Source organism: Geotrypetes seraphini, chromosome 7 (genome assembly GCF_902459505.1).
Source record: "Geotrypetes seraphini chromosome 7, aGeoSer1.1, whole genome shotgun sequence".
Lineage (NCBI taxonomy): Eukaryota > Metazoa > Chordata > Amphibia > Gymnophiona > Dermophiidae > Geotrypetes > Geotrypetes seraphini.
Genome location: NC_047090.1, coordinates 151,161,011 through 151,181,787, shown reverse-complemented (window position 1 = coordinate 151,181,787; position 20,777 = coordinate 151,161,011). Strand labels below are relative to the sequence as shown.

Here is a 20,777-nt window from a genome sequence, read left to right as displayed (position 1 = left end):
GGAAAAAAAAAGCTGCTCATACAACTGGATCTGACCACAGCATTTAACCTAGTAGACCATAACATATTACTACAAATTCTGGACACAATAGGTATCTCTGATAAAGTATACTCCTGGTTTGAAGGCTTCCTGAAATCCAGAACATACAGAGTAAAATCGGATAAAGTAAAATCTGAACCTTGGTCCAACGCCTACGGCGTACCTCAAGGATCCCCACTATCCCCTACTCTATTCAACCTATATACTGCCTCCCTCGGAACATATTTGGACAATCTAGACATTACCTCCTATAGTTATGCAGACGACATTACCATCCTCATGCTGTTCGATCAACCAAAGATTGCCATGACAGATATACTACATCGAACACTAGAAGCAGTAGCGACCTGGATGAAAGATCACAAATTGAAACTCAATCCAGACAAAACAAAATTCATCCTCCTCGAAAATAACAAAGCCCCAACCTTAACCAGTATAGAAATCAACTACCCCATTCAAACCACCCTAAAACTATTAGGAATGACTGTAGACAGATGCTGCACCATGCAGCCTCAAATAAACAAAACAATACAGAAATCTTTCGCAGTTATGAGAAATTTAAGACAAGTACGAAAATTCTTCGAAAGACCACAATTCCAGCTCAAAGTTCAATCCCTTATACTAGGCCTACTGCAACATCCTCTACCTCCCCTGCCCTGCAACAATGACTAAACAACTACAAACAATCCAAAATACAGCGCTGAGACTCATATACTCACTAAAGAAACACGATCATATTACAGAAGCATACATCGACTCACACTGGCTACCAATTCAAGAAAGAATACTATTTAAATTCTACTGCATGCTATTTAAATCGTTAAACGGAGACAGCCCAATCTACCTAAACAACTGCCTCTACCAAACTACATCACCCAGACATAGAAAAACACACACCCCTTTCACACACCCTCCAATCAAAGAAGTCAAACGGAAAAAACTGTATGACGGACTACTGGAAACACAAGCATCAAAACTGGATAACCAAATCTCCAACCTACTGATAACCACCCTCGAATACAAGATCTTCAGAAAAAAAATAAAAATGATATTCTTCAAGAAATCACTGAATCACTCTTAACATACCAATTATCTTCCATCCTCCTGCCTTCACCCCGCCCCACAGATACTACCAGTTCTTCTCAATTTCTCTTGAATTCACCAATGATCTACTGTATTCCACAATTTATCTCTTTTTGTAACCCACCTTCTCAACTTCTCCTGAATTTACCAATGATCCAATATTGTAACCCACCTTTTATAACTCTTTTGTAATCCGCCTTGAACTGCAAGGTAATGGCGGAATAGAAATCTCTAATGTAATGTAATGTAATATAATACCAAGCTCTGCTCAACACTCCTCTTTTTTTTAGGCTGGATTCAAATGATAGCCGATTCTGAGTAGGCTATATCAATACAGTCCCTATATCTGTATCTGCAGCATCAGGTGCAGTTCCCAATGCCTCTGATGCAGATATCAAGGGAAGCACCAAAGATCTCACACTGTTCTTAACAGCCAGAAATGTCTCCTTTTGTCACCTGAATGCGCACAGATGATGGTTTTGTGATTAGGTGCAGGCACTGCAGACACCCTCTCACATCCTGCATATCTTTTATCTTTCCAGACCCCAGCCTAGGTGACTCCCTTCCCTTCTCACCTTTAGAAACAGCCTAAAGCTTTCTAACCCAGACCTTTCTATAACATTTCTGCACTCATATAAACCCAGCTATTTCCACCTGGAACACACCTCTCATCTCTTGCTACTTCTGACTCTTCAGGGACACTTCTGAAAAATGCCCCATTATTAAAGTATAAGCTACCTCTAGGACAGGGGTCTCACAGTCCCTCCTTGAGGGCTGCAATCCAGTCAGGTTTCAGGATTTCCCCAATGAATATGCATGAAATCTATGTGCATGCACTGCTTTCAATGCATATTCATTGGGGAAATCCTGAAAATCCGACTGGATTGCGGCCCTCAAGGAGGGACTTTGAGATCCCTGCTCTAAGAGATAAGTCTCCACAGCCACACTGTATTCTCATTTTCTCCAAAACTACCTTGTTGGTTTCTAGAAAGCACAGTTACTTACCGTAACAGGTGTTATCCAGGGACAGCAGGCAGATATTCTTAACGTATGGGTGACGTCACCGACGGAGCCCCGGTACGGACACTTTTAACTAGAAAGTTCTAGTTGGCCGCACCGCACATGCGCGGGTGCCTTCCCGCTCGACGGAGGAGAGCGTGGTCCCCAGTTAAGATAAGCCAGCTAAGAAGCCAACCCGGGGAGGTGGGTGGGACGTAAGAATATCTGCCTGCTGTCCCTGGATAACACCTGTTACGGTAAGTAACTGTGCTTTATCCCAGGACAAGCAGGCAGCATATTCTTAACGTATGGGTGACCTCCAAGCTAACAGAGAGGGAGGAGGGATGGTTGGCCATTAGGAAAATAAATTTTGTAACACAGATTGGCCGAAGTGCCCATCCCGTCTGGAGAAGGCATCCAGACAGTAGTGAGTAGTGAATGTGTGAACTGAGGACCAAGTGGCAGCTTTGCAGATCTCCTCGATGGGTGTGGAGCGGAGGAAAGCCACAGAAGCAGCCATAGCTCTGACCCTGTGGGCCGTGACAGCACTTTCCAGTGAGAGACTGGCCCGAGCATAACAGAACGCAATGCAGGCAGCAATCCAGTTGGAAAGCGTTCGTTTAGAGACAGGACGACCTAAACGGTTAGGGTCGAAGGACAGAAAGAGCTGAGGTGAATGCGGTGAGCTCTGGTACGGTCAAGGTAGTATGCCAGGGCACGCTTACAGTCCAGCGAGTGCAACGCCGGTTCCCCAGGATGAGATTGGGGTTTAGGGAAAAAGACAGGCAATACAATGGACTGGTTGAGGTGGAAGTCCGAGACCACCTTGGGAAGAAATTTAGGATGGGTACGCAGAACCACCTTGTCATGGTGAAAAACCGTGAAAGGTGGGTCGGCTACCAGTGCATGCAGCTCACTAACCCTCCTGGCAGAGGTGATGGCAATGAGGAAAAGCACCTTCCACATAAGAAATTTGAGTGAAGTTGTGGCAAGAGGCTCAAATGGAGGTTTCATGAGGGCTGAGGTCAGGTCCCAAACGACTGGAGGAGGCTTCAGCGGTGGTTTGACATTGAAGAGGCCTCTCATGAACCGGGAAACCAGGGGATGAGCCGTGAGAGGTTTTCCGAGGACAGGCTCATGAAACGCAGTGATGGCACTGAGGTGGACTCTGATTGAGGTAGACTTGAGGCCAGCGTCGGAGAGAGAAAGCAAATAGTCCAGTACAGTTTCCACCGCCAATGAGGTGGGATCGTGATTATGAAGTAGACACCAAGAGGAGAACCGAGTCCACTTCTGATGGTAACATTGGAGGGTGGCCGGTTTCCTGGAGGCATCCAAAATACGATGGACAGGCTGAGACAGATTTTCTGGAGAGGTCAGCCCAAGAGAAACCAAGCTGTCAGGTGGAGCGAGGACAGATTGGGATGTAGTAGAGACTGATGCTGCTGTGTAAGTAGAGTAGGAAATACAGGAAGAGGAATGGGCTCCCTGGAGCTGAGCTGGAGCAGGAGGGAGAACCAGTGTTGGCGAGGCCACCGAGGAGCGATGAGAATCATGGTGGCTCTGTCCCTGCGGAGTTTGGATAATGTCCGCAACATCAGAGGTAGTGGAGGAAAGGCATAGAGGAACCGATCCGTCCAGTCGAGCAGGAATGCATCCGGGGCCAGACGGTGAGGAGAGAAGAGTCTGGAACAGAAATGGGGCAGCTGATGGTTGTGAGGAGCTGCAAAGAGGTCCACCTGCGGAGTGCCCCAGCGCGCAAAGATGGAGCGGAGCGTGGGAGGATCCAGAGTCCACTCGTGAGGTTGAAGGATGCGGCTGAGATTGTCGGCCAGGGAGTTCTGTTCGCCCTGGATATAGACAGCCTTGAGGAAGAGACTGTGGGCCGTGGCCCAGGTCCAGATGCGGATGGCCTCCTGACAGAGGAGGGGAGATCCGGTGCCGCCTTGCTTGTTTATGTAGTACATGGCGACCTGGTTGTCTGTGCACAGGAGAAGGACCTGAGGGTAGAGAAGGTGCTGGAAGGCTTTGAGAGCATAGAACATGGCTCTGAGTTCCAGGAAATTGATGTGATGTTGACGCTCCTGAGGGGTCCAGAGTCCCTGGGTGCGAAGATCGCCTAGGTGAGCTCCCCACGCATAAGGGGAGGCATCTGTGGTTATGATCATGGAGTGAGGGGGCAGATGAAAGAGTAGACCCCTGGAAAGATTGGAGGAGTTCAACCACCAGTGAAGAGATTGCTGAAGAGACGATGTCACAGAGATGGGATGAGAAAGAGGATCCGTGGTCTGTGACCATTGGTTGGCCAGTGTCCATTGAGGTGTCCTGAGGTGGAGTCGCGCCAGGGGAAGCACATTGACCGTCGAGGCCATGTGGCCCAGGAAGACCATCATTTGCCGAACTGGAATGGAGCGATGAAGGAGCACCTGGTGGAGGAGGTGTAGCAGGGTCCGTTGGCGGTCTGAGGGGAGAAACGCCCTCATCAGAGTGGTGTCGAGGACGTCTCCAATAAACTGAAGTCGCTGTGTGGGAAGCAGATGCGACTTGGGGTAGTTGATCTCGAACCCCAGAAGGTGGAGGAAGGAGATGGTGTGCTGAGTGGCTTGTAGCACAAGAGGAGACGTAGGTGCTTTCACTAACCAATCGTCCAAGTAGGGGAACACCTGAAGGTCGTGAGACCTGAGGAAGGCCGCCACCACAATAAGGCATTTGGTGAACACTCTGGTTGATGAGGCGAGGCTAAAGGGTAGCACTTTGTACTGATAGTGATGGTGCTGTATCTGAAACCGTAGATAGCAACATGAAGTTGGATGGATTGGGATGTGAGTGTAGGCCTCCTTGAGGTCTAGGGAGCATAGCCAGTTGTGGTGAGAGAGAAGAGGGTAAAGCGTGGCCAGGGAGAGCATTCTGAACTTCTCTTTGACCAGACACTTGTTGAGGTCCCTGAGATCGAGGATGGGACGAAGGTCTCCTGTTTTTTTGGGAACCAGGAAGTAGTGGGAGTAGAATCCCTGACCCCTTTGGTTCGGAGGTACCTCTTCGATGGCATTGAGGAGAAGGAGGGATTGGACCTCCCCCAGGAGGAGGGGGGTTTGGGAGGAGTGAGAAGCAGACTCTACGGGAGGATGGTCTGGTGGAAGAGTCTGGAAGTTGAGAGAGTAGCCGTGGCGAATGATGTTGAGGACCCATTGGTCTGATGTGATGACCTCCCAACGGCTGAGGAAGAGTTGCAGACGTCCTCCGATCGGCTGAGGAAGAGGCGATGAAGGTGGGAGACTGGCTATGCTCTGGAGAAAGGAGTCAAAAGGATTAAGACGGAAAAAGGGAATCCGAAAGGAAAAATTAGAAGAAAAATGAAAAATTACGCGAGCGGGAAGGCAGAAACTAGCTTTTCAACGGCCATTGAAAGCACATGCGTCTTCTTCGCTCCGCGGAAACGAAGAAACTGGGGACCACGCTCTCCTCCGTCGAGCGGGAAGGCACCCGCGCATGCGCGGTGCGGCCAACTAGAACTTTCTAGTTAAAAGTGTCCGTACCGGGGCTCCGTCGGTGACGTCACCCATACGTTAAGAATATGCTGCCTGCTTGTCCTGGGATAAAGGTTCTTGCCACATTACCCACATTTCTTAAAAGCTGCTGGGAGAAATTTTCTGGGATATATTGTTGGAAAATACAGCTGCAGCAAAATCAAATGAGTTGATTTTGAAATCTACTGTATAGTACTTGACTGGTATATACAAAAAATAAAACTGGAACACAATCACAAAGGCCTATTAGAAAACTAATAGGGAAAAACTGTGCGATGATCCACACATCAGCAAAGGAAGGAAAAATAGTACATTCGCAATGCCACAGTGCAACTAGAAATAGCCATTTGGTGCTGTGGTAAAAAAAAAACAAAGACTAAGGGAATCCCATGTGAAGATGATAAACAGGAAACTACAAGCTTAGAAGTCCAGCTTCTCAAAAGCTTTTAAAGAAATCAGAACTGGGAAAGCTTCTCAATAGGGGCCATGTTGGATGTCATCACCCATTTGTGAGAACTTTTATCCTGCTGTCTATTGAAAAAAAGATCAGTTCCTCAGAAAATTATTTCTAAATTAAGACAACCAGATATAAGCATGTGTAGAACCCAAATACAAGCATTATTAAGGATGGAGAAGTCATCAGTTATGAACATATGGATTCAGAGTAAAAAGAAGGTTCTTAAAGCATGGGACCCTTTTATGTCTAATTCCCTAACCCAAAAGGGCAAGAACCAATGCTGTTCTAATTTATTGTGAGCCCTAGATATTGCAAGGAGGAGGAAATGGGTACGTGGATGTATGAGAAATTGGTAATGTATGGCTCACTGTGTGGGTTTTGGCAAGAATATTTCATTGGCCTAATGCTCCAACTTAGACCTTTTCAAAAACAAACAAATATAGCAAATCAACACATCTGATGCATTAACAATGGCCCAATGCCCCAACTTAGACCTTTTCAAAAATTAGCAACATGTCTACTTGTTTTCAGTTTTTACCCTTTTATTCCTTATTGCATAGTAGTAAGCACAAAATGTGAATACAAAACCTGGTGCCACTAAGAGAATCTGGGCCTAAGTGTATACGTACAACTGCAAAGGGGGCATGGGCAGGTCAAGGGTATTCCAGAAAACTACATGCAATATTATAGAATATTTCAGATACATGCTAATTTATACACCAGGATTTACACCTAGTTTCGGTTGGTGTAAGTCTTGCTGCCCAACGCTACTCTATAAAGAGCACTTATCCTGAAGCCAACTTTACAGAAGAGTGCTGAACACTAAATTTTTTGGCGCCTATATTTGGGCATCATTTACTGAATCCAGCCCATTTAGAAAGTACACATGTACTTTATGCCTAGTTCTGAGCAGCAGTAGATATGGCTTCAATCTAGTCACAATTTCTGCCACTTTGTCCCTATTATAAAGGCAATAGATGCTTATACAGTCAAACCTTGGTTTGCGAGTGTTTTGCAGGACAAACAAAACATTCTTGCAAATCTTGCCTCATAAACCAAGCGTTGACTCGATATGCGAGGCATTGCTCCCGAGAACCGGCATCCACAGGATGTGCTGGTGCCCAAAGAGCCTGCCACTGATTCTGGTGGGCCTTGAGCATCTGCATATGTTCAAGGTCTTCTGGCTCCCGCTCTCTCCGAGATTCTAATGAGATTCTCAGAGACACCGAGAATCTCATTAGAATCTCGGAGAGAACGGGAGCCAGAAGGCCTTGAGCATGTGCAGATATTCAAGGCCAAGCAGCATCAGCGGCAAGTGGCAGGCTCTTTGGGCACCGGCACATCCTGTGGGTTGGTGCCAGTGCCCGATTGCAGTAAGAGTTTGGGAGGGTAGGCGATGCCAGTTCTCGGGGGACGATGCCGGTTCTTGGGGATGGGGTGGGCGAAGCCGGTTCTCGGGGGTGAGATGGAAGCATGCCAGTGGCCTCGGGGGCGGGGGGTCTTTTTGGGATGTGGTGTTGTGGGGTGGGGTAGAAATGCGCCAGTGACCTCGGGGGGGGGGGGGTCTTTTGGGGATGTGGAACAAATCATGCGAGTTTCCCTTACTTTCTATGGGGAAACTCTCTTTGATATACGAGCACTTTGGTTTCCAAGCATGCTTCTGGAACGAATTAAGCTCGCAAACCATAAAATAGGCTTGACACAGGCCCCTTCTTGGCTTCACACACAAGCAATCTTTTATACTATACTTTATTGGGGAAATACTATAAACTATCCACAGCACTAGTGTGGTGCTTAAACTACGTCCCAGCCAGTCAGAAGAAGAAAACAGTTTTGGATTTTTAATCTACATGCTGTGCGGTTTTATTAGTTTTGTCAGTTTTTTGCTGTACTTCTCTGGGTTGTCCATGATTTTGATCAGCTGATTGTATCTGACGTTTGTTTATAGTTTTTTATGAATGTGTTTTTCCCCTCTGCCCTGATTGGCTGGCCTTCTGTCACTAGTGCTGTGGAAAGTGTGGTAGCAGGCAGGAATTACACTCTGCGAACTGTGAGTAAAGGAAAGCAATTTTTGTTCCTTTCTTCTTCAGCAGGTAATTGAGCATGTTTTGATTAGAGTTATGTATTATTGCAGGATTGTCTGGAGTGCTGGTGTCATGGCCCTGAAGCAGTGGCGTTCAGCCACGAAACGATCGTTGGCCTGGCCTATCTCTAACTAGTGTTTCTGGCTCTAATTATTTTTGACTATATCCAGTAATTAGTTTATCAGCAAAAGTTTTTTGCTGATAATGCTTGGGTGGAAGAGCGGGGGTACACCTCTCCATTAGTCTGAGGCTTTTCTTTTGCTTTAAAATTACTTTCTCTGGAAGCACTGGCTGCAGACAGGTATACTGTCACAAGCCCGAGTCCAATGCCGGCCTTGTGCCAGAGAAGAATGATAAAAAACACCCCCTGAAACTAGTCCGGGCTAACCATGTTGTCCCTGTTAGGCAAGAACAAGAACAGGAAGCACAGGCTGTGTTTAAACCTAATGCAGAACACAGCCTGGTGAAAACTGGTAGGGCCCCTTTAAATCCTCCATTTTGTGGAAAGCTGGCTAAGCAGGGGAAAAGGCAACCACAGCTGAAGGAAGTTCAGCCCCGGAGTAGGGCTGGGCATGGTACAGCAGCTTGGCAGCATTTAGAGAGCTGGCTGACCAAGAGGAAAGGAGACAGAGGAGAAGCTCTCAGGTGGAAGGAGCCTCCAGGTCCCCCTGAGACAAGGGACATTGAAATGTTGGACACAGAACCAGATGATACAACCCTGGTAAATCCTGAAGGTGAAGCTATGGATTTGTAACACTTTACCAGAGGTGGGACTATTTGAAGAAATGGAAATCAATTAGTTTGGAATTGTTTTTTTTGTGCTGAGTTTTGTTGAATGTTTCCATTTCTGTTGAACATGAGGATTTTCTTGAAGTCTGCTAATTAATGGAATGTATGCTAGCCAAGGGTTTTGCTGGTATGAGAAGTTTTTTTTTTCTCTTGCTTATCAAGAGCTGCTGTGAAAGAAACTTCAGCAAGTTCTTTCCAGCAGGTGTGAATATCCTGTAAGCTTGAGACAGGATTTACACAGTACCATGGTGAATAGTTTGCAGGTTTCTTTTCCTTTGATAACAAGGAACTCTTTGACAAATCTGCCAATCTTTTGTTACTGCATTTAATGAGGCAGTACTGTACAATGCAGTGCACCATGCATAGTTTGCCTATTTTCCAATAAGACTCTGGGAGAGTCAAGTACTATCAAGAAACTCTGTTACACCTGGGACATTGATAAAGAACTTTGAGACAGATATCCAGACCAGGCTGGTTACTATCATATTATGTTGTTCTACTTGTTTTTGCCAAAGTCCTTTTGGAATACATTTTCTTTTGATGCATTTTTTTTTGGACTTGTCAGTTGAACAATAAATTTGATTTTTGTTTCATTACTTACCTGTGTGAGGCCATCCTGTTTATACACATAGGATAAGTTTATACACAACAGGGACTTCCTCCATCTTGAGGAAGCACGCTGGGGAGAATATTGTAAGCGTGGGCCGGTTACTGCGAGCCTTGAGGACCGGCCACACTACAATATGTACTTTAGATGATGTGAAAATGCTTGATTTTTCAGAACTGCAACAATCATTTGGCATTGCAAAGTCTCAAGCATATAAGTAGTTGCAGTTGAAGAAGGCCATTCAGAAAGGGATCCCTGATTGGCGAAATTTAAATAATCAGTATAGCTTACCGGGCCTATACTTCCAATCCAGACAGATTTGCTAGGGCATCAGGCAGCCAAGTGGTATAAATTAATATCTGAATATTTGAACAAGAAACCAAAAACAAGCCTAAGGGACATTTGGAGCATTGAGACAAAGCAACCTATTTCTGCTACTCAATGGCCATGGATTTGGACTTGGAGGATAAGATGTACAGCATCAGCATCTATGAGACAAACTTGGTTTTTTCTGTTATATAGGATTTTTTGGACCCCTGTTCATTTGCAAAAATTAGATAGTTCAAAATCTAATAGATACTGGTACTGTCATCTGGAAACAGAGACACTGGATCATCTGTTGTTCTATTGTCCCTCAATACTCAATTTTTGGAAGTCTATATGAGGTAAAATGATATTGAAGTTTCAATTCCTTTGTTATATGACAGTATTATTCGGGACTCCTTTAAAACACAAAAGTCCAATTAATGCAAGTAAGAATATATTACTTTTGATTATGACAGGAGTGGCTATGCAGCTAATTACAAAAAACTGGAAAAATTATATCTTTTGGTGGGAAACCTTATGCCAAGTTTATAAATATGAGCGAATGCACTCAGAATAATTGGGCCACTATAACAAAATTAAAGAGATTTGGGATCCATCAGCAAAGTTTGTAAAGAATTGATCTCTAGTATAAGCCTTTGATTTCCGAATGAATTTTACACCCATCCAGGGAGGGGGGTGATATGTAATTATATTATTTGGTAGATGTAATTGCTGGTTATTGTATCATTTGTTCATATGTGCTATTGCACTTTATGTTTGTTTTTGAAACTAATAAAGATTTATAAAAAATAAAATTACTTTCTCTGGCTTTGGTGTGTGTTATTTTCCATGGAGTGATTTTTTTTCTATGAGAATACTACCATATGCACATGTATATGCCAGCATGCTGCTGCCTAAGTGCTATTCTGCAAATACCCTTTTAACTTATATAGCAGGGGTGTCCAATGTCGGTCCTCGAGGGCCGCAGTCCAGTCAGGTTTTCAGGATTTCCCCAATGAATATACATGAGGTCTATTTGCAGGAACTGCTTTCATTGTATGCTAATAGATCTCATGCATATTCACTGAGGAAATCCTGAAAACCCGACTGGACTGCGGCCCTCGAGGACCGACATTGGACACCCCTGTTATATAGAGTGCATTTGCAAAGTGGGCATAGACAGGGATAGAGCATAAGCAGGGCTCTAAATTACACATGTAGCTTACAGAATATTGTACCTTAGATGCTTGCACTTACACCACATCTATCTAAGTATTTGTGCCTAAATGTTAGGTGTTCATATATCCAGCTACACATGTTTATAAAAGAAATTAGGAGCTCCTTTTACAAAGGTGCGTTAGGGCCTTAACACGCGGTAGTTTTTCGCTAGAGCACCTTTGTAAAAAGAGCCCTAAGTGCCTACATTTCTTTATGAAATAGGCTCCTACTGCATACCATCCGGATGCCTATTATAGAATTGTCCCCCTTTATGGGTAAACTGCACACTGCTACTGCAACCTACCAATTGGAAAATTTTTATCAATATGTAGAACAAATTTCATCAAATTTTTGGACTCAAGTAGAAAACTGATAATAAAAGTGGTGGTATTTGAATAAAATATTCTTAGTTGTTAATAAAAGGTCTTCAGAGAATACAGGTCAAAAAAAGCAGCACAGCACATCCAGCAGCCACTGCAGATAAGAGCCATCTATTTTTCAAACCACGGGAAATTTGAACTCTTCAGGAAACTTTTTGTCAAGCCAATGGGCAGCCTAATAAATAAAGAGGCACGTCAAAGGATATGGGAGAAAGCATGTACAAGGCAGATCATCACACTGGGGAATTCTCACATGATTAATCCAGCCTGAAGCCGTCAGTTGACGGAAAGCTTTCAGAAAGTATTACATACTAAGCCATGAAACCCTAGGTTCTGGACACTTAAGATTTCCCAAAAATTGCTGGCATATTTTCTAGGTACCTGAGCAGATGTAGCAAGAAAGCAAGATAAAAATGGATAGATACAGTACCTTTTGCCCATGCTGCTGACAGGGCTGGTTATATTTCTGTTGGCAACAGATTTTCTTCTTGACAGTTTCTTGGTACTGCTGCTTTCTTCCAAACTGTCATCTTCTTGCTTTGGTGTGCTACATCCTTTGCTATTCAAGTCCCGTAGCACATCGTAATTTATTTTACTGGAGATTTTCTTCTGTTCCAGCATCTTTTCAATGGCTTCTCCTGCAGTGCTGGCCCGAATTGGCTCTCGTTTTTTTGAAGATTTCCTTGGCTATTTATAGTAAACATAAAAAGTAGCTTAGAAACAATTAAAATGATTTCAAAGGAAAAACAAACTGGAATGAATTTGGTTTGCTGTTCATCTCAAAAACAGACCAATCTCAACCAAATTCATATTTCCCCCTCAGCTCTCAGTGGATATTCATTGTGGTGGTGCTCAGCAAAACTGGTAGAATGTTGCACCAATGAAAAACATTTGTACAGATGAATGGATAGACACTTACACTGAAAAACATGCCAAAAAATGATTTATGCTTTGCCACAAACTATGCAATATGCAACGGGTGGGTAGCAAGTTCAATGGTCTTACTGGGAATGTGCTGACACAAATTCTTCATCACCATTTATGCTGGCAAAGAAATTAGTTTGCTTTAAAAAAAAAAAAATCTATCTGCAAAAATCCTTAAGAACTCCTGTTCGCTTTGCTCTCTTCACTGCAGATATGCCAATTAAAACCAGGAAAACTGTAAGTAGTTCTCTACAAACTAGAACATGACTCCTCAAAATCATTTCTGTGAAAATCACTCCTTTAACTCAGTTACTAGCCACTAAAATTAATCATCTTGTTTATTTATTCAAACCAGGCTCCATTAGACCACAAACAGACGGGCATGTCAGTCCATCTTTTATCCATAACCTTCACTTTGATTTGATTTTATCAACTCTTTTCAGTTTGTTAGTTTATTTTGATTGATGAACTGCAAAAGGCTGAGGAGCTAGCAATCTCCATTAATGCCACAACCCTGCAGTAAGTCACAGTACATCCAGTTTCATCTTACATATGAACAAAACACTGCAAAAGTGAAAAAAATGAATGATTTAACAAGTGAAAGGCTTGCAAGTCCACAGACTTCTCTAGGTACCTTTTCAAACTCTATGTCCATTATTTTGTGATTAAAGCAATAATACCAGGGAATATCTATAGACAATTCTGTTGAATAAAATCTTCAGGGCTCTACTTTTTTAATCTGATTTTAATTTTAATATATGAATTAATAATGACTCAAATTTTCTGTAAACTCCTTTTATTTATTCATTCAATTTTCCATATCACTCTCTCAGGGGAGCTCAGAACAGTTTACATGAATGTATTCAGGTACTCAAGAATTTTCCCTATCTGTCCTGTGGGCTCACAAACTATCTAATGTACCTGGGACAATAGGGGGATTAAATGACTTGACCAGGATTACAAGGAGCAGCGTGGGTTTGAACCCACAACCTCAGGGTACTGAGGCTGTAGCTTTAATCACTGCATCACACTCGCCCCCTCCCCTTTTTTTTTAGTCGCTCCAGTTTTTTTGGATCTGAGTAAATTATGGTGTCATTGTTCTGAACCCTATCAGAACCCCAAACATAAACTACTCTAAAACAAGTAAAAAGCACCTATGAAAACCTAAATGGATATTTTAAATATAGAGGTGTGACTACATTTTGCTTGGTTGTTTACCTAATGAAAATCTCAATTGAGGGATCTAAAGCTTGATATTAAAATTTATCCAGGCCATCTCAGTACTAGTCTTTTTTCCTATTACTGCAATTGTGGAAGCTTTTTACATGCAAGATAAAAGTAAAGCTTCACAAGAAGATCATTAGAGACCTCCCAAAATATGACATTGAAAATATTTCATCAGACTATTGGATTAAACTAAACAGATTCGACTGTCTTGATACAGGAGGCAGAGAGCCCGAAGAGTTATGGAATGACATCAAAACCATAATTAGTGATGAAGCTAAAAAAACACTCCAGAAGAGAAAGAAAGCCAAGACATCGCCTTGGATCTCAGAAGAAACCAGAAAAGTAGCAGAAGAAAAAAGACAAGCAAAATTTTCCAGTGATAGAGAAAAAGTATCACAAAGAACTGAATGTTTCAACATCAATTCAGCAAGTCAAAGAATGATACCTAAAGGATATTTGTCAGAAAATTGAATCAGAACAAGTAAACAGAACAAAAAGATTAGGGTATCAGGAGGTTAAGAGATTGCAGCAGATATACCAGCATCAATTGTGGATGCTTAAAGAAGCCAATGGAATGATCCAGAAAACATTAAAAAGAGAAGGAAAGAATATACGGACTATCTATACTAAATATCTATACTGAATCCAAAGACTTCTTTTAAAATCATAGTAACAATTAAAGCTTCATCAAAAAAACAAGTCACCTGGTATCGACGGTATCCTATTGACTCAAAGGCTCAGAAGATGCTATCAAGGCCGTCACTCGACTGTGTCAACAGATTTAGAAGGAATAAACATGGCCAACCAAATGGAGAAGATCACTGTTCATACCTTTACCGAAGAAAGGTGATGCCAAGGACTGTAACAACTATAGAACGATTGCATTAATTCCACACAACAGCAAAATATTGCTGAAAATAATACAACAAAGGCTACAATCATATGTTGAACAAGAACTACCTGAAGTTCGGGCTGGTTGCAGAAAAGATCGAGAAACAAGAGACATTATTGTCATGTTAGATGTATATTGGAGAAGAGCAAAGAATACCAAAAGCCTCTATACTTTTGCTTTACTAAAGCAAAGCTTTTGACTGTGTGGATCACAATAATAATAATAATAATAACTTTATTCTTCTATACCGCCACAATCTTGCGACTTCTAGGCGGTTTACAATCAAGAGAGCTGGATATTCAGCGAGTTACAATGTGCAGATAGGCAGAGGAAATACAGAGTGCAGAAACTTGATGTGAGTGTACTTTTAGACGTAGTGGTGATTGGGCGTTTAGGCAGAGGAAGGCCATAATCAAAACAAGGACGTTTGGTTTGGTTATGGACACTTTCCCTGCTTCTGCTTTGAACGTTTAAGGACTTAGGCCAAAAAGGGACTTAAACATTTTTTTTTATTATGCCCCTCCACGGAAACAAGACAGAAAGAAGATTGACTCATTTGAGCTTTAGTCCTGAAGAAAGATTTTATGTGTGCCATAGACTACCAGAAGAACTAACAAATTGATTCTGGAAAAGATCAAACTGGCTATGTCACTCGAAGCCCAAATGATGGAAGTTACAACTGTCTTATTTTGGTCACACTGTCAGACGAGAAAGATCATTGGAGGAGGAAATTATGTTTAAGAAGATTGAAGGAACCAGGCAAAGAGAGGGACCTGCAATCAGATGGCTGAACATGTTGCAAACAACCATGGGGATGACACTGGAGCACCTTACTGGACTAGCACAAAACCGATCTCTTTTTAGATCTGTGATTCATTAAGTCGCTAGGACTCAAAACACGAATCAATGGCACATAACTAATTAAAAATCAGCTTCTAGGAAAGCTTTAGGATTCTATGATGAGTTTTTAGACTTGCTTTCCTATAAAGAAACTAGGCTTAAAAAATCAGTGCCCATAAAGTCCTTCTTTATAAATTGAACATTTCATCTAGTTTCATTCAAATTTCTGTTGTACAGTTGCATGTTGACTCTCTTATGTGGCCTTCATACTTTCAATCCACCTCAACCAGACACAGGAGAACCCACACACTATTAGCACACCCACCAACCAAAAATGTCAAACGAAGAAAACTGTATGACAACCTACTGGCCACCAGAGCAGCGAAACTGGACAGACGACTCACCAATCTGCTGATCTCAACCACAGACTACAAAACCTTTAAAAAAGAAACAAAAACCCTATATAATACAACCAGAACTGTCCCAAGCTTCACCTGCAATACTATACACTCCATAGCAAATTAGAAAATGTTCAAACTATTCCTTATATATTTCTTAATATCATGAACTGCAAGGTAATGGCGGAATAGAAATCACTAATGTAATGTAATATAATTTCAATTCCAATAGGGAAAACACACTGATTCGTGGGAAATCTGTGGATCCAGCACACACAAATCATCAAGCATTTTTAAAGCTATTTTGCCACTAGCTTTCTATGGTGAAATTCCATTTCTAATATTTAAGATGTACTATCACACAGAAATTCACATCATAAATGTCAAACCAAAGGCAAATTTATGTTGCAGAGGAAGAAACCAAATACTCAGATATCTTGTCTGAATAACATTTCATATTCTGCAATATTAAAATTAAGCAAAAACTGAGCAATATTTTTATACTTCGAAAAACAATCCAATATTGCCTAACAGGCTTTTATTTTTTGAATTTTTTAAAGAGTTATTAATCTCTTAACACTATCTATTGGCCAGAAGCATCCATTATAAACTGTCAACAGTATTAAAATAACCAGAAATTCACTATCCCTTCCCTTACATGCAATAAGTTTAAGAGCTCCCCTCCCTCCCCTTTAACATAAAGAACATTTTTATCCTGGAACTTGCCATTAAAGAAAGATTAGGTTCTTACCTCGATAATTCTCTCTCTTACAGATGTATCTAGTGGTCCTGAACCCTAGGGTTTATTCATCTGAACCCATAAATTGCTTCCAGAATGCTGTCAGTCACCTTTTAAACTCTGCCTCCTCCCGAAGGAGCTGCTCCTGCCCCCTCAGTTTGTACACAAGCAATCAAGTAGCACTGTAATGAAAGACATAACTGGAAGGAGGGAAACAGGGATAAATCCCCAACACTACAATTCTGTTATAACATTCAAGTAACTGCTCAAATCAGATACAAAAACATGTGCAAACAGCACCAATCTTATATAGAGCATGTAGCTACTCACATGCCCTACTATCAAGCAGAGACTTAAACCAGACTTTACATTCTTGAGTGTTTTCTTTTGTTTTATATTCTTTCAGTTCATCTGAGACACAGAATTTTCCAAGATCCCAACCATAAGACCAAAGCATTCCATATCCTCCAGGGCAATCGGGCCCTGTGATAAGAGTAGATGAAAAGATACCTTCTCTTCTCACTTTCAGAAGGAAAAACTGAGGTGCTGCCCAGTGACACAAGGGGGCAGAGTTGAAAAATGTAGCTGATGCCTTCTCCAAACCTTGTGGGTGAAGGGAAGAAACCTACTGTACTCTTTGCACTAGAAAGGCAAATTAAGTGTACAACCTAGGTAGGTGCCGGAAATGTAGGCCAGGCTTTTCAAGGTCTATATTTCTGAAGCCTACCTTTCACGCTTATGGAGGCGCCTTACGATGCCTAATGCCAATGCCACTTCCAGCTTTAACCATGCCTACAGTGGTATTAGGTGTCATAAGGCGCCTCCGTAGGCGGTATAATGGTGGCCTTTTTGGAGGTGCCCTTCCTTAGGTGCCTCTGTTTTTTTGTTTGGTTTTTAATCAGCAGAGCCAATTAGTGTGCCAATTAAACTCAATTAAGTTAGGTGGCAGTAGGACGCCTACTACTACCTAATGTTGGACACAGTTTTTAGAATTGGCCCCTAAATGCTAAAAAAACAAAAAAAAAACCCCATATGTATAAAATGGGCTTTTTATGCACTAAGCTTTAGTAATAGGGCCCCCTTATAGTCTAGAAATCTGCAAAAAATCTTTATTGTTCTTTTTTTTTAGGAAGTTTAGGAAGTTGCCAGCTTTGGCAATGGTTATGGCATAATCAGTTATTTAACTCACTATATTGAGCAAGTTATCAGTCTTATAAGCTAAGAAAGATTAATCCTCAACTTGGAGATCAGATGTTAAACACTTAACCTGATCCAAAAGTGATCTGTAAGTTGCATCACTGCTTTTCACTCTTTTTTGGCTAAGACCCATGTGAAAAAGATCTCCATCATATTTAACATAGAAGGAAATGCAGCATAAGGAACAATTGGGAGAGAAAGAAGGCATTATTAGAATTGGAGACTGGTGGTGGTAGTGGTGTTGTATCCTACCTGGTCATGCTGGCAATGGTATAATTGCTTTTCACAAAGAATGACAACAAATAGAGATTTGTAGTAATGCAAATCGTATTCATTTTGGATCACTTTTCACATTTCTGTCATTAAAAGTTTGTTAGGAAATTATTCTTTACTCAGAGAAGTCTTTTCTTCCTGGTAGATATAGAGGGAATGGATGGATTCACCCCACTCAGACTTAAGCTTGTTAATTGTAGAACATCTAATTTAGTGCCTTGTAAGCCTGATGAGGCTTGCAGTCTTGGATAAACATTTTATGAAAATATTAACTGCATGCCAAATAAAGAAAATCAATTTCTTTAGACTACTTTTCACTAGATCAGGGGTGTCCAACCTGCGGCCCGAGGGCCACATGCGGCCCGTGAAGTATTTTGTGTAGCCCTGGTTGAGGGCAATGCAGTGTTTTCCTTTGCTGCCACCGGGTGTTTACTGTCTTGCCAGCTCCCTCCTCTGTCTTGCTGCAGCGTTTGCGCATTTGTGCGGCCTCAGAAACATTTTTTTCGACCAATGCGACCCAGGGAAGCCAAAAGGTTGGACACCCCTGCACTAGATAGATTTTACAAATGATTATATTCTCTAGTGCAGGGATAGGCAATTCCGGTCCTCGAGAGCTGGAGCCAGGTCAGGTTTTCAGGATATCCACAATAAATATGCATGAGATAGATTTGCATCTCAAGGAGGCAGTACATGCAAATCCATCTCATACATATTCATTGTGGATATCCTGAAAACCTGACCTGGCTCTGAAGGACTGGAATTGCCTACCCCTGCTCTAGTGAAATAAGCTAGTAAGAACAAAGTTGAAATAAATATTATAAACAGGTGTAGCCCTTAAGCTTTGGAAAGCAATTCGCTTTTCCTCTAAAATTTAGTATTGTACTTGGAATTTTGAGTACCACTTTTCGGCCTGCCCTCTAAAAAGCACAGGATCAGAATGCCACACCCATTCTACTCAAAATAAAATGATTCTATTTCCCTATAATTTAATCAACAATGTCCCCTAAACCCTGACCTCTCTGTAAAATAAATGAAAACTATGGCTCTTTGATAACCAATAAAATTGAAGTTCTAGTAAAATTCCTTGCACAATAATTTGTTGGAGAATTTTACTCTTTATTAATCCTATGCATACAGTTTGTAGACAAGTTTTTTTTAAATGATTTGAGAAGTGACTCTTCTCTATAGTTTTTATAAATGCTTAACTTCTTAAAAGAAAAGTCCAAAATTAAGATCTACCTTTTGTTCTTTATAAATCCCAAGCTCTTTTTCTTTTGCTATCCTTTCTTCTTTTTCTGAAAGAAAAAAAATATGATAAAAGGTAGACAGCATGAATGAGAGCAGTCATATAGCACAGTTAATTACTATAACAAGTGTTATCCAGGGACAGCAGGCAGATATTCTCACATGTGGGTGACATCATCCACGGAGCCCAGTACAGACAGTGGTAAAGTTTACTGTTACTTTAAGCTTTTAGCAAAGCTTCGAGACTGTCCGCACCTTACATGTGAAAGTGCCTTCCCGCCCAATGACAACTCACGAGTTCATCCGTTCCATGCCCACATAAAGAAGCCAACTTGGGGAGGTGGGCAGGTTGTAAGAATATCTGCTTGCTGTGCCTGTGTAGCACCTGTTCCGGTAAGTAACAGTGCTTTCTCCTTAGACAAACAGGCAGCATGTTCTCACATATGGGACTCCCTAGCTTTATTAAAGGGAATGGAGGGAGAGTTGGCCTCTAAGGAAACAAACACTTGTTGCCTTGCAAGAAAATCATGTCTGATACAAGTAAGAGGCATGGGAAGGAAAATAAAGACTAATAAGAGGAAAAAGGGAAGAATCCAGGAAAAACTATCCCCCTGTTTAGCTAAGGTGCACTAACTGATTAGCACGCGCTAATCAAATTATCGCGGGTTAAACGCTAATACGTCCATAGACTAACATGCATGCATTAGCATTTAGCGTGCGCTAAATCGATTAGCGCACCTTAGTAAAACAGGGCCTATATGTATGGAGGTTGTAACTTAATAGATGACTTCATAGTGGCAGGGGACTCCAAGCATAGGTGAGGGAGACGCTATAAAGATTCAAGAAGAAAAGAATAAATGGAACTGGCAAATGTACATATATAGATGACTAGCCAAAAAGAGCAGTTGAAACCAGTCGTGTCTCAGGTAGTGAAAGGCAATTTTGCCGAGTAAAATGAAAGCATGGTTCCCATTGAATATAATAGTTTTATAGTAAAAAAGGAAAAAAACCAAAACAAAACACACCCTAGTAAGGAAAGAAAGTCATTTCTATGGATTATAGAATATACATGGAAAGAAATAGTAGCAAACTGGGGGCATAGCCACAAGTTAAAAATGCTCCCATTGAGGGCTGTGAGAGAGCTCTGGTACGTCTTGAAAATTGGAGAGAGCCAGTGCAAGGATAGCAAAAGAGAAATAGTACTTCTCAAGAGAAATCAGCACAAAAATTTAGAAAAGAAATGGTGAACGGGGAATGGAAATGCTGGATATCCCTGTAGGGAAGGAAAACCAAAAGAGGGATGTGCAAATTTATATGCAGAATCTGGCCTCATCTTCTACTGAAAAGAAGAGGAGAGTAATGAGCTCAAACTTGAGGATCAAGTAAGAGATACAGGACCTTTTCCTAATTAAAGGAAGGAATAGTGGAAAGAAGAGCTACCATGAATCTGGTTGCGAATAGTGGAGAACTACAGCAAAAAAAAAACACATGTACCCATGGAAGTGAACTATAGAATGATCAGAGGACAGTTCCATTCTGTTCCCATTTTCTCT

General features: G+C 41.8%; 1 protein-coding gene across 2 annotated transcripts in view; it reads right to left on the bottom strand.

The window, feature by feature from the left end:
- BRF1 (BRF1 RNA polymerase III transcription initiation factor subunit) overlaps nucleotides 1–20,777 on the bottom strand; it is a 360,212-nt gene that overhangs the window by 42,373 nt on the left and 297,062 nt on the right. For both annotated transcript variants that reach the window (XM_033952886.1, XM_033952885.1), the window contains exons 14-15: nucleotides 19,219–19,274; nucleotides 11,920–12,176 (exon numbers count right to left, since the gene is read on the bottom strand). In XM_033952886.1, the coding sequence (XP_033808777.1) occupies nucleotides 11,920–12,176; nucleotides 19,219–19,274 (313 nt within the window). The remainder of the gene's footprint in view (nucleotides 1–11,919; nucleotides 12,177–19,218; nucleotides 19,275–20,777) is intronic.